At 52.1% G+C, this 12805-nt stretch overlaps 2 protein-coding genes across 6 annotated transcripts in view; one reads left to right on the forward strand and one right to left on the reverse strand.

The window, feature by feature from the left end:
• Positions 1 to 1091: 1091 nt before the first annotated feature.
• Positions 1092 to 12192, reverse strand: LOC102421195. Of its 5 annotated transcripts, none has more exons than XM_014464125.2 (10): positions 11863 to 12192; positions 6850 to 7147; positions 5416 to 5454; positions 4411 to 4454; positions 3897 to 3973; positions 2384 to 2449; positions 2204 to 2242; positions 1774 to 1959; positions 1486 to 1528; positions 1092 to 1246 (listed from the first exon to the last, which is right to left on the reverse strand). In XM_014464125.2, the coding sequence occupies exons 3-10, from the start codon at positions 5445 to 5447 to the stop codon at positions 1125 to 1127; spliced, it is 609 nt and encodes a 202-aa protein (XP_014319611.1). In that variant the 5' UTR covers positions 5448 to 5454; positions 6850 to 7147; positions 11863 to 12192; the 3' UTR covers positions 1092 to 1124. The 5 variants fall into 5 exon arrangements, with proteins under 5 accessions (XP_014319611.1, XP_023618003.1, XP_023617999.1 ...); XM_023762235.1 differs by having other exon boundaries at positions 1092 to 1280; XM_023762231.1 differs by having other exon boundaries at positions 1092 to 1528.
• A 228-nt stretch (positions 12193 to 12420) lies between these two features.
• Positions 12421 to 12805, forward strand: part of NDUFA6 (NADH:ubiquinone oxidoreductase subunit A6) — a 5552-nt gene continuing 5167 nt past the window's right edge. The window contains exon 1 of the mRNA XM_006098502.3: positions 12421 to 12583. Coding sequence (XP_006098564.1) covers positions 12445 to 12583 — 139 coding nt within the window. The 5' untranslated portion in view covers positions 12421 to 12444. The remainder of the gene's footprint in view (positions 12584 to 12805) is intronic.

The following is a 12805-nucleotide window of genomic DNA, read 5'->3' on the forward strand; positions in this document are numbered from 1 at the left end:
TTCCAGCCCCTGCTGGCCCGTGGGAAAGGGAGGCCTTGCTCAGCCTGATGCTGACTCTCAGGCCCAGCAGCACCCGCCCTGCACCACAGGCAGCAGCTCAGCCAACACCAGCAAGTCTGCTCCCCCACTGACACCCCAAAAGGTGGGGAACTCAGGAAGGCTGGGAAGTGATGTGCCGGGCTAACGACCCCGCTCAGTAATGGGGTGCAGAGCTCTCCCTGGGAACCCTAATGGCAGCCCTGGAGCCAGCCCCCTCCCTGGGCCTCTGCGTCACCCCAACATTGAATGAGCCGCATTCCCTGGCCCCTCAGGTCTGCTCCTGGCCCAGCTGCTGCTGGAGAGAGCTGTCTCCTGGGCCGTTTGCCGCTGGAGAGACTCATGTGGCTCCAACCCCGGGCACAGTCCTCGGAGTGGCCAGACCAGGCAGGGCGCACAGGAGGCTGGGCTGGGGGCAAGGACTGGGCTCCTCTGGGCGGCAGACATGTCGCAGGGACAGGGGTCCAACCGTGACCCCTGCCACAATGGGGTGGCCACAGGAAAGGAGGCCACAGAGGGACCTTGGCGGATGACAGCCTGACTCTAGTCCTTGTTGTCACACCACTGTGTGGGCCTGGCTTCTATTTCCCTGCAGCCACTGAGGAGAGTGCACCAGATGGCCGCTGGGTCCCGACTTCCTGCGCTGATGCCGGGGCTGTGACATTTGCCTGCCACCCATCACCTGTGTCCACTCCCAGATGGGGCCTGGACGGAGGCTTCCAATGATGGCTTACTCGGGTCCTGGGAGGACCCTTGTGCATTTAGCGAACAGCTTAGGGACCCCAGATGCTCAGGGCAGAAGCCCCCCAACGCAACAGCCTCACGGCACCACTGACGGGTTCCACCAGTGTCCTCTAGATGCCCTCACGACAAGCTACCCCACTCCCCGCATGCAGGGAGCTTGGCCTGTCCCTTGACATGGAGCCCAGGTCAGCAGGGCCCCTTCGGCCTCCCCAGAGTACCCACTACCGAGTCAGGCGTGGTGCTTGCTGGGACAGTGTACGCGGGCCACACTGGGTCTGCAGGGCGCGAGGCCTGCGAGGAGGCAGCGGGGCCACAGCGGCATCACCTGTGCGTTTATTGGATTGTCACTCGTGCTCCTGAGTGTCAGGGCTGTCAGAGACCGGGAACCAGCCCAGCCAGAGCTTCCTCAGGAGCTGGGGGGCCCACCCGCCAGGCCTTTCCTTCTGGCTCTGCACCCCAGAGGCCCCTACAAACATAAGGAGGCAGGCCCTGCAGGTCGCCTGCCAGAGGAACCTTCCTCAGGGCCAGGGCAGCGCGATCTGATGGGGCAGCACTGACACCAGGGTTCCTCCCATCCACGTCCCTGGGGAGTGGGCTGAGGAGGGTCCTTCAGGGCTCCCTGGGCCAGGAGGGTGTGGGCTCCCTGGGGGCTCCTCGGGGTCACAGAGGGGAGGGAGGGAGGCGGGGTGGGCTGGGCTCTCTTACCAGCAGGAGGTAGAGCCAGCTCCTTTGGGACCTTCTTATCTCCCTGGGAAAGAAGGGCATGGTGGGATGAGACAGGCTCTACACTGTGTAGATGGGGAAACTGAGGCCTCGCTACAAGAGAAGTCAGGGAGGCCAGGACTCACACGGCCTCTGCTCCCCTCAGCTCCACAGAGAGCTGCTCTACTGAGATGCAGTTTGGCCCCGTCATGTTGGGGGTGCCCCAGCCCCCGCTCCATCCCCACAGCCTGCCCACCGCCCGGCACTGCTTGGGGTACCAGGCCTCCTTACCTCCCAGCCTGGGCTCCCTGCCACCTCCTTCTCCTCAGCCACTTCCTTTCCAGCAGGAGTGGGGCTGGCTGCTCCCTGGCCTGGGACCCTCCCCTGCCCCTCCCGGTCTTTCTCCCCCTGAGACAGGATGTCCGTCTCCTTGGGGGCAGCATCATTCAGTCCGCCCGGGGTCTCAGGGGCTGTGGCCTGCCAAGAGAGAAGTGGGCATCACACAGGCCCGGAGGCCCCCAGTACGCCTCAGCCCTCCCATTTCCCACACTTTCTCCAGGGAAGTCCTTCCCTATCAGCTCCAGAGGTGGGTGGCGGGGCTGTGTTTCCTGGAGGGACCCTGCCCCCACCCCTGGGCCTGCAGGCCCTGAGCCAGGCACCCCTGGGCCTCATGGAGCTGATGGGAGAGCCCCGCCCAGGCCCTTCCAGGGGGGCCTCTTACCTTGGAGGCCTGCTTCTTCCCACTCCTGACTCTGCGTCTCTACAGGGGGAAACAGTCATGCGTGCTGGGAGTCGCCCCCCTCCCACGCCCACCTACCAGGCCTCTCATGGTGTCTACCCAGGACAGGGGCCCAGGACAGCCGCCCCCCTCAGGGGAAGAAGAGTTCCCAGCCTCACCCACCTGAATGGCCGCGGGGTAGCACTTATCCATCAGCCCCCACAGCGGCCTTAAGGTCTCTCCTATGGGCTGCATGACAAGGAGAGAGAGAAGGGAGGCGGCTGAGGGCACAGCTGAGGTGACTGTTAGTGGGCAGCACTGACCCCTAAAGACCCCAGGGACCTAGGGAACTTCAGCATGACTGATGCCTCTAGGAAGATAAACAGCTCATGAACGGAACAAGAACAGGCTCTAAAACAGAAACGTTCAAATATCAACCTCTAAAGCTTGAAAACCCAAACTGTGATATGATTATGGGAATGGAAAACCCAATCAAAGTCCAGAAGATAAAGTTGAAAAAAGCATTTCCCAGCAAGAACAGAGAGGATATCAGGAGGACCAACAGCTAAACCATGGATCTTCCTGAAAGAGCAGAGGCAACAAACTAGGGTGACAGGAGATATTCTAAATACATTCTTTTTTAAAAGTCTTTTTAAAAATATTTTTTTATTGATCTCAGAGAGGAAGGGAGAGGGAGAGAGAGATAGAAACATCAATGATGAGAGAGAATCATCGACCAGCTGCCCTGCATGCCCCTTACTGGAGATCAAGCCCACAACCCAGGCATGCGCCCTGACCAAGAATCGAACCGTGACCTCCTGGTTCATGAGTCGACACTCAACCACTGAGGCACACCTGCCCTGGGCGTACATTCCTTTTTATCAAGACAATTCCCAAAGATGAGGGACAGGAGTTTTCAGGAGAGAAGGAATCACCAAGTGTCCATGACAATAGATGAGGAAAACCCACCCTAGATGCCTTCAGTACATTTCAGAATACTGAGGACACAGAGAAGAACCAACAAGCTTCCAGAGATTCAAAGGAAGAAGTCTGTTCTAAGAATTCAATTTCATCAGACTTTTAAACACCAACATTTGAAGCCAGAAGGCAATGAGGATCTTCAGAATCGGTGGGAAAGTTATTTCTAGTCTAGAATTCCATGCCTAGCCACTCGCTCAGCCGAGTGTGTGTTGAGGCCTTTCAGACATGTAATATCACAAGACCACCCATCACGGAGCCCCGGGGCTGCGTCCCACCGAGGGCTCCCACACGAGGTGTGCAGCGCCTCAGTGGACCCAGCATCCATTTGTGCTCTGACCGGGGCTGGGAGAGGGGGCTTCTGCCACAGGTTCTTGGACTTGGGACATCAAAGAGGCTGTGCAGCCCCAGGCAGGAGTCCTGCTCAGCACCACGCTGCTCACATGAGTGTCGAACCACATTCCAGGGCTACGCACACGCATTAGGATCACCTGCTCCTCTGGGTTATCCAGGCCACTGCCACAGCCCTGAAGTGACCACATAGCCAGCTCATGAGGGGTGGGGCTTACGTTTTGACTCTTTGCGAAAATAGGAAATTTCTCTAGAATCCACACCGTGCGCACGTACACACACACACAGACACAGTTGACCATTTGAGGGCAAGCAGTATGACCCCAGGGAGCCCACCCCAGCCTCTAGGACTGAGCGAGGTGCCTACCGGTGATGATTCCCCAGCAATCGCATGGTCAGGAGCTGTTTTCCCCACAGACTCCTGGAAATAATAGTATACCATTCCTGCAAATGGGTGAAGGAAGACTAGTTAGAGCACTGAACAGAGATGTCATTATTTTAAAGTGTCATATCCCTTGACACTGTGAAATAAATTAGGTACTAATTTAAAATGTGTGAGGGGATAAAGTCTTTGAAAAGGTGTGCAAGCAAAAATGTGAAAGTCATTGCGGTGGGACTGTATTAGGTTGTGTGGGCTTTTGGGTTTGCGGGTTCTGTGTGCATTTTTGCGGGGGGCAGAGTATGAGCTTCACAGTTAGGCATGGGTTTGAGCGCCACTCCACCCTGAGGGTGCAGAGGGGAGACGTGGAGAAAGGCAGCCAGCCCCTGGGGAGCCAGGCCTCGGGGAGCCCCGCTGGGCAGCTGGAGGCTGGGGGCTCTGAGGGGAGAGCCAACTCCCGGGTCCTGACGTCCTCCCCAACTCACCGCAGCACAGGCCTTACCTGCAAGAATGAAGATCTGCACTACGTACAGGGCCCTGTAGAGCCTGGAAGGAAAGCAGAGTGAGTGTGAGGCGGGGTCTCCCCTGCCCTCACCAGTGGGTACCAGCTTCCCCCCAATCCAGGACCTGCCCTACCGGGGTGTGTCCCGTCACCACTGTGGGCGAGGAAATCCCTCAGCTGCCTCAGGGCTCAGCCCGGGCTCCCTGCTGACTGGCTGGCACAACTCTGCCTCTGCCTCCTTCCACAGCCAGGCTTGGCGCCTGGAGCAGACAAGGAGCCCGGGCCCCACCCTTTGTTCCCTTCCTCACTGTACATGCGAGCCCATCGAGCCTCTCCAGCCAGAAGGCAGGCCCTGACCTGCCTGGGCCTCACAGGTGATCATCCAGTGCTGGGTTAGCTCTTCTCCCGCAGCCCTCCAAGCCCTCCCTCCTCTGGACTGACAGATCCCACACCCGGGGTAGAAATCATGTTCCAGGTCACCTCCCTCTTCTGTGACCCCTCCCTTGGGACAGCAGAGCATTTTGGCATTGCTAACATCAGTGGTTCTCAACCTGTGGGTCGCGACCCCTTTGGGGGGTGGAACGACCCTTTCACAGGGGTCGCCTAAATACATCCTGCATATCAGATATTTACATTACAATTCATAACAGTAGCAACATTGCAGTTATGAAGTAGCAATGAAAATAATTTTATGGTTGGGGGTCACCACAATATGAGGAACTATATTAAAGGGTCGCGGCATTAGGAAGGTTGAGAACCACTGGCTAAAATGATGGCTCCCTGCCTGCGGACACACACACATACATACACACACACACACACACACACACACTCATGGCCCACCTACCAGGACCAGGCCCTCCACCCCGACTCTGAGTCCCAGAGACACTCTAACAGTCAAGGAAAAGTTATAGAGAACCCTGCTTTCCCTTCCTCTTGGGCCCAAGTGGGGGTTCCCCTGCCTGGTCATTTGGGACATGGTAATAGGGTGCACCCAAACCTTACCTCTCCTTCTGGCAGCATATACCAAACACCATTTTCAGTCTAAGGAGAAAGGATAGGCAACAGTCAAGGCATCACAGGCCCGGGGCCCCAGTGTTCCTGGACTCCGTGGCCTGCAGGAGTCACAACAGGCCAGAGGCAGCCAGGGGACAGCAAGGACCTCCACGGGCCAGGCTCAGCCAGAGGACGGCCTGATGGTCAAACTAAGGAGGGGGACTTCCAGGAGCTTGGGAACTGCTCAGAAATTTCTCCCAAGAGCTCCAAAGGGAAGATGGTTTTTGTGCCTCAGAGCTGGGAAGGGAGGTCCCAGGGAAAACAATGGGAAAGGGGGTGGGCTAAGACGAAGGAGAGAGGTGTAGGTCTATTGAACATTTAGCATAAAATGTCCCCAGGTGTATGTGGTGAACGATAACCGTAAATAATAATGATTTAAAACACTTTAAAGTATTTTCTGGGTTACAGAGCATTTGGGGAATAATTTGGGGAGCACTGAGGGCGATTCCCCAGCTTCCTCAAACTATTCTGTCTGGAACCCCCATCAGTGTCAGCATTCCCGACAAACTGGCACCATGGCAAGTCAAGGTCTCCAATGTGAGCTGGACCCTGGATGAGGCCAGTGAGCTCCGCCTCCCGAGGCAGCTCCCATTCTCCACAGGGACCGTTTCAGAATCTTCTAAAGATTTAAACCTTCACAAGATGCGAGCTCCCTTCACCTTCTGCCACCAAACCCTCCCATTCATTCTCTGCTTCTCACAGGCCAATTCCTCCTCCAGGGAGGGGCTGCCCTCCCCTCTGAGATCGCCCCCTCTGTGCTGCATTCCATCTGGTCGTCTCACAACCTGGGCGTTTGGGGTCTCCTCTCTCATATATTCAGCTTTTCCTTCTCTAATGGCTCCTTCCATCAGCCTTTAAACACATCACTCATCTCTTCCATTAAAAAAAAAGCCCCTCTCTCTGAACCCACAACCCTTCTCAGTGAGGGTCCTAATTGGCCCCTCCCCTTCACATGGGTCTCCTGGAGAGAGCCGTCCACGCCCCACAGCCCACCTCTATCTGTGTCTGACCCCACAAGTTCTTGAAACCCCTCTCACCAAAATCACCAACATGCTCCTGGGCACCAAATCCAGGGGCCCCTCCAGGCCTGGCTCACTTCATCTCCGCAGGGCGCTACAGCACCCTGGGGTCCCTGGGGCACCTCTGGGAATACTACTGGCGGGGTCTCCGGCATAAGCTTTGCTAGTCATGTGTATAACTATTGTGAGCCAAGCTCTCAGGCTTTTTCAGAGAGGAGGTTTGGAGAAGGGAAGGAGAGAAAATGAGTCCTGAAGGAGAGGAGAAGGGGCAGGCCAAGTAGGAAGGGAAGCCCAAAAGGTAGGCTAGGAGTCGCAAAGACAATTTTTACCTGCTTAGGATGCTTACTGCCTTTGAGCCACTTACCAAATACGCCAACCTTGACCTTTCCTTTGACCATGGCAGTGTTCAGGCAGCCTGCCCGCCTTTCCTCTGAGAAGGGCACTGAGCCGGCTAAGGCTAGGAGTCCAGAATACAGCCCCTCCCTTTCGCAGGGAGAGTGATCTCTGTGTGTGACATCACATCTTAGGGGGCTTTATGACAGGACAGCCGCTCCAACCTGGGCCAGTGCAGGTGGTCAGCTGCCTCAGGGCGGCTTTCCATCCCCACCAGTCAGCCAGCACCTTTGTGGATATCTCTCTGGTTCCATTCAACGCCATCAACGCTGTACAAACACACAAAGGCGTGAGATTCAGTCTTGTCACATAATACAATAAGCACATTTTCTGGATCAAAAACAAGAACACAGCCTGACAATTTCTAAGTGTTACCCAATCATCTGATCAGTGCCTGCTGAGCTTCCCTTTGGGGCCAGGAATAACGCCAAGGGCACAGAAAGGTAACAGGACACAGAGCCTGCCCTTGGGGAGCTGGAAGACATCAAATAAACATCTACCATCCCCAAATTACTGTAAATGTCGCTAAGTAATAATTACAAAACTATGGATGGTTAAACTAACAAATGCCGAGTTCCACGTACAGATGAAACATTAAGATAAACCATAAAACAAGTCTCAGTAAATTTTAAAAGATTAGTTATTTCAAGTAAGTCCTTTGACCACAATGGAATTAAATTAGAAATCAGTAACAGAAACTCCCTGGAAAAATCCCCAAATATTTGGAACTAAACAACATACCTTTAAATAACATATGGGTAAAATTAAAAGTCAAAAGGACCCTGGCTCAGCTGGTTAGAGCATCATCCTGATACGCCAAGGTTGCGAGTTTGACCCCTGATTAGGACACATACAACAATCAACCAATGAATGCATAAATAAGTGCAACAATAAATCAATGTTTCTCTCTCTCAAAAATCAATGAATAAATAAATTTTTTAATTCTCATTATGATGGGGAAAATAAGACTTTTTTGGGGGGGCGGGGGCTAGCAATCTGAATTTGTGCCAGTAGCCTAATATACATTCTTGATAACCTATAATTAAGTCACTGCCTCTTTCCCAGAAACTGGTCTTGCAAGACCTGTTACCTAAATGCTCACATCTCACAGAGGCCATAAACCAGTGGTTCTCAACCTTCTGGCCCTTTAAATACAGTTCCTCATGTTGTAACCCAACCATAAAATTATTTTCATTGCTACTTCATAACTGTAATGTTGCTACTGTTATGAATCATAATTTAAATATCTGATATGCAGGATGGTCTTAGGCGACCCCTGTGAAAGGGTCGTTCGACCCCCAAAGGGGTCGCGACCCACAGGTTGAGAACCACTGTACTAGAGGCTCGATGCACGAAATTCGTGCACGGGGGTGGGGGTGGTCCCTCACCCGGCCTGCACCCTCTCCAAATCTGGGACCCCTCGGGGGATGTCTGACCACAGGAATCGGGCCTAAACCAGCAGTCAGACATCCCTCTCACAATTTGGGACCGCTGGCTCCTAACCGCTCACCTGCCTGCCTGCCTGATTGCCCCTAACCACTCTGCCTGCCTGCCTGCCTGATCACCCCTAACCGCCTCTGCCTCAGCTCCCATCACCATGGCTTTGTCCAGACGGAGGACCAGAAGATGTCCAGTCGACCCGGTCTAATTAGCATATCATCCTTTTATTAATATAGATAATTTACATACCATAAAATTTATCCTTCACCCATTTGAGTGTATAAGTCAGTGAATTTTAGTATATTTACAAAGTTGTGCACTAGCATCACAAACTAATTTTAGAGCATTTCCATCAGCCTAAACAGAAACTTCATGCTACAGTCACTCCTCATTTCCACCTCAGCACTTGACAACTATAATTTACTTTCTGCTTGTATACATTTGCCTTTTCTGAACCCTTCATAGAAATGGAATTATCTGATTTCTGCTATGTCTAGTTCCTTTCACTTAGCATGTCTTCAAGGTTCATTATGGCTGAAGAATATTCCATTGTATGAATGCACCATATTTTGTTTATACACTTTTTTCCTTGTCCATCCAGTTGATGGACTTTTGAGTTGTTTCTATTTTGGGCTATCATGAATAATGCTGCTATGAACATGCACATACAAGTGTCTGTGTGGACAAATGTTTTTATTTTTCCTGGGTAGATACCTAGAATTGGAATTTCTGGATCATATAATAAGTCTATGTTTAACTTTTTAAAAAAATATATTTCTTTATTGATTTTAGAGAGGAAGGGAGAAGAAGAGAGAGAGAAACATCAATGAGAGAGAATCATTGATCAGCTGCCTCCTGCACGCCCCCAACTGGGGATCGAGCCTGAAACCCAGGCATGTGCCCTTGGCCAGAATTGAACCTGGGACCCTTCAGTCCGCAGGCTGATGCTCTGTCCATTGAGCCAAGCCAGCTAGGGCTATGTTTAACTTTTTAAGAAATTGCCTGACTTTCCCAAAGTGGCTGCACCATTTCATATTCCCACCGGCAATGTATAAGGGTCCCAATTTCTCCATATCCTCGCTAACACTATTATCTATCTTTTTTATTCTAGGCATTCTAGTGGGTGAGTGGTATCTTATGGTTTTGACTTGCATTTACCTGGTGACTGATGATATTGTCTTTTCACATACTTATTGATCATTTGTATATCTAATTTGGAGAAACAGCTATTCAAATCCTTTGCCTATTTAAAAAAAATACTTTTTATAATAATTTTGACTTCCCCTTACTCCACCCCCAACATACACACACTCACAGCCTCCCCACTATCAACATCCCTCAGCAGAGTGACACATTGTTATAATCAATGAACCTACACTGACACATCATTGTCACCCAAAGTTCACAATTTACATTAGGGTTCACTCTAGGGGTCTGAGCATGTATAATGGCATGTACCCACCTCTACAGTATCATATAGAATGGTTTCACTGCCCTAAAAACCCTCGGTGCTGCACCTATTCATCCCTTTCTCCTCCCAGCCTCTGGCAGCCAATGATCTTTTCACTGTCTCAATAGTTTTGCCTTTACCAGAATGTCATATAGCTGGAATCACACAGTATGTACCCTTTTCAGAATTGCTCTTTCACTTAGGTATATCCATTTAAGTTTCCTTCATGTCTTTTCATGGCTTGCTAGCTCATTTCTTTCTAGCACTGAAGAATATCTTAATGTCTGCACATGCCACTGTTTATTTATTCATTCACCTCCTAAAGGACTTCTTGGTTGCTTCCAAGTTCTGGCAATTATGAATATAAACATCCATGTGCAGATTTTCTGTGGATATAAGTTTTCAATTAATTGGGTAATACCAAGCAGTGTGATTGCTGGGTCATATGTTCAGAGTATGTTTAGTTTTGCCCGGCCGGCATGGCTCAGTGGTAGAGCACCAACCTATGAACCAAGAAGTCATGGTTGAGGGTTTGATCTCCAGTGTGGGGCATGCAGGAGGCAGCCAATCAATGATTCTCTCTCATCATTCATGTTTTGGTCTCTCCCTCTCTTTCCCCTCTGAAATCAATAAAAATATACTTAATAATAAAAAAAGAGTATGTTTACTTTTGTGAGAAACTGCCAGACTGTCTTCCAAAGTGGCTGGATGATTTTGCATTCTCACCAGCAATGAATGAGAGCTCCTGCTACTTCACATGCTCATAAGCACTTGGTGTCACCTTTGCTCATTTGTGTGTGTTTTTTAAGAGCAAGAGAGAGAAACATTGATTTGTTGTTCCAATTATTTATGCCTTCGTCGGTTGCTTCTTGTATGTATCCTGACCGGGAATCAAACTGTGACCTTGTGGTTCATGGTCGACGCTCAACCACTAAGCAACACTGGCCCAGCACCTTTGCTCGTTTTTATTTTATTTTATTTATTTTTTATTTTTTTTACCTTTGCTCATTTTTAATTGAGCTATTTGTCTTTTTATTACTGAGTTGTAAGAGCCTTTTACATATTCTAGATACAAGCCCCTTATGGAATATGTGATCTGCAGATATTTTATCCCAGCTTGTGGTTTTAGAAGCCTTTTATTGTTTTAATGAAAAGGAATATTAACATTAATATTCATGACAGTGGTTACACCTAGAGGAGGCAGGAGCATGGACTAAGGTACACAGGTAGGCATCCTATCGGTGCTATGAGAGGTAGAGCACAGGCTCTGGAGCCACTACCTAGGTCTCAACCCAATGCTGTTAAGTAAGTAACTTAGTCTGTGTCTCAGTTTTCTCATCTGTAAAATGGGTTCAACAACACTCACCTCACAGGTGTGTTGTGAGGCTTAAGCGAGTTAATGCGCCTGGAGAACTTAAAACAATGGTTACCAGTTATACAGTGTACTTTATGGAAACCTTGATGACTACCAATTCTTCAGTTGGGACCTGGGGTTCCTAAGTTTTCGTTTTATTATCATGCTTTATCATTTATATGTCACATGCTTTCTTTTGTCTAGCTCATTTAAATGTACAAATAAATTTTAAAATAAAAGGAGAATAAAGTATCCACATTTTTAACCCTTTAAAATGAGAAAGAGTGGGCTAGATGCAGGGCCATCCCCCATGCTGGTCCGGGGCCCAGAGCTCAGCTCAGCCCGGCCCCTGCTCCTTCCACGATGCTCACAAGGTGCCTGACCCTGAACCCCGGGCAGGAGGTGGGGTGGGAGGCCTAACGCAGCGAGTGGCCTTGCCTCCGCCCGCCTCGGTTTCCTCGCCTGTGAAACGGGACGCTAACCACCCACCTGATCCAGGAGGTTAAAGAGGCCAGGCCCCTGCGCAGGCCCCGCCGGTACTGTTTGCCATTTTCCCTTCACACTTCTAGCCCCTTCATGCCCAGAGAGAACCTCGGCAGGAAAATGCCAGAAAAGAGAGAGACCCGGAAAGGACAACCTAAGGCTCCTCCAGCTCCAAAATTCTGCGCTGTGTTTCACAGAAGTCCACAGTTTGGGATGCAAACGTCCTTGTCGAACGTGGGACTGAAGGTAGAACCTACCTCCCCGGGCTGTGGAGAAGCGTCGAGAAACACAGGCCAGGAAAGCGCTTTCACATCTGTATCGCACTTCGAAAGAGTTGACTCATGGGGGTAAAAAGCTGCAGAAAAAGTGGCCCCACAGAAGGGCCAAGCCGGCGCCACAGCAGTCCAGGCGCCATTGTCTGCTTCAGCCGCCACCTCGGACCCGCGGCCGCGGGAGCCGACCCGGGAAGCACTGCGAGGCCAGCGCGCCCCCCGCGCCCCCGGGCGAGCGCCGCGTCGCTGGGAGACCAGGCAGCTCGGCGGCACACGACCAGGCTGGAGACCGAGTGCCCCCTGGCGGCGCCGTCGGGCGACCGTTAGGACGTCCAGCCGACAAGTTCGCGTTTCTGCTGATGAGCGTGAGCAGCCACCAACCGATTTCCTTCCACCCAGAGATACAGGTCTCCTGACCAATCAGAGAGCCCTACAGCCGCCCTCCCGCCCATCCATAGAATTTAGGGGCGTGGCCTTCAATTTTAGCCAATAAGCAAAGACGTTCGTCCTTCGCCGCACTAGCGGGTGGAAAGGGGGCGGGGTTGGGGGGGTGGTTACTTTAGCAAGATGGCGGCGAGCGGCGTCCGCCGGGCGGCTGCTGCGGCCAGCACCTCGGTGAAGCCCATTTTCAGTCGGGACATGAACGAGGCCAAGCGGAGGGTGCGCGAGCTCTACCGCGCCTGGTATCGGGAGGTGCCGACCACTGGTGAGAGGCATCGGCGTGCGCGGGGCACCGGAGGCGGCCGCTCAAGGTCGCAGCCCTCCCGGCCTCTGATTTCTCTCGGGCCTGGCAGAGGCGCCCCCACGTGTTTCAGGGGAGGAGGGTCACCGAGCCTGGGTGGACCCGACCTGGCGGTGGCGCCGGGATCAGACCAACTGTGCCCAGCATCCCTACCGCGCTCCTAGGCGCCCTCGGCGCTTTGGCTCC

Source organism: Myotis lucifugus, unplaced genomic scaffold (genome assembly GCF_000147115.1).
Source record: "Myotis lucifugus unplaced genomic scaffold, Myoluc2.0 scaffold_239, whole genome shotgun sequence".
In the NCBI taxonomy this organism is placed as follows: domain Eukaryota; kingdom Metazoa; phylum Chordata; class Mammalia; order Chiroptera; family Vespertilionidae; genus Myotis; species Myotis lucifugus.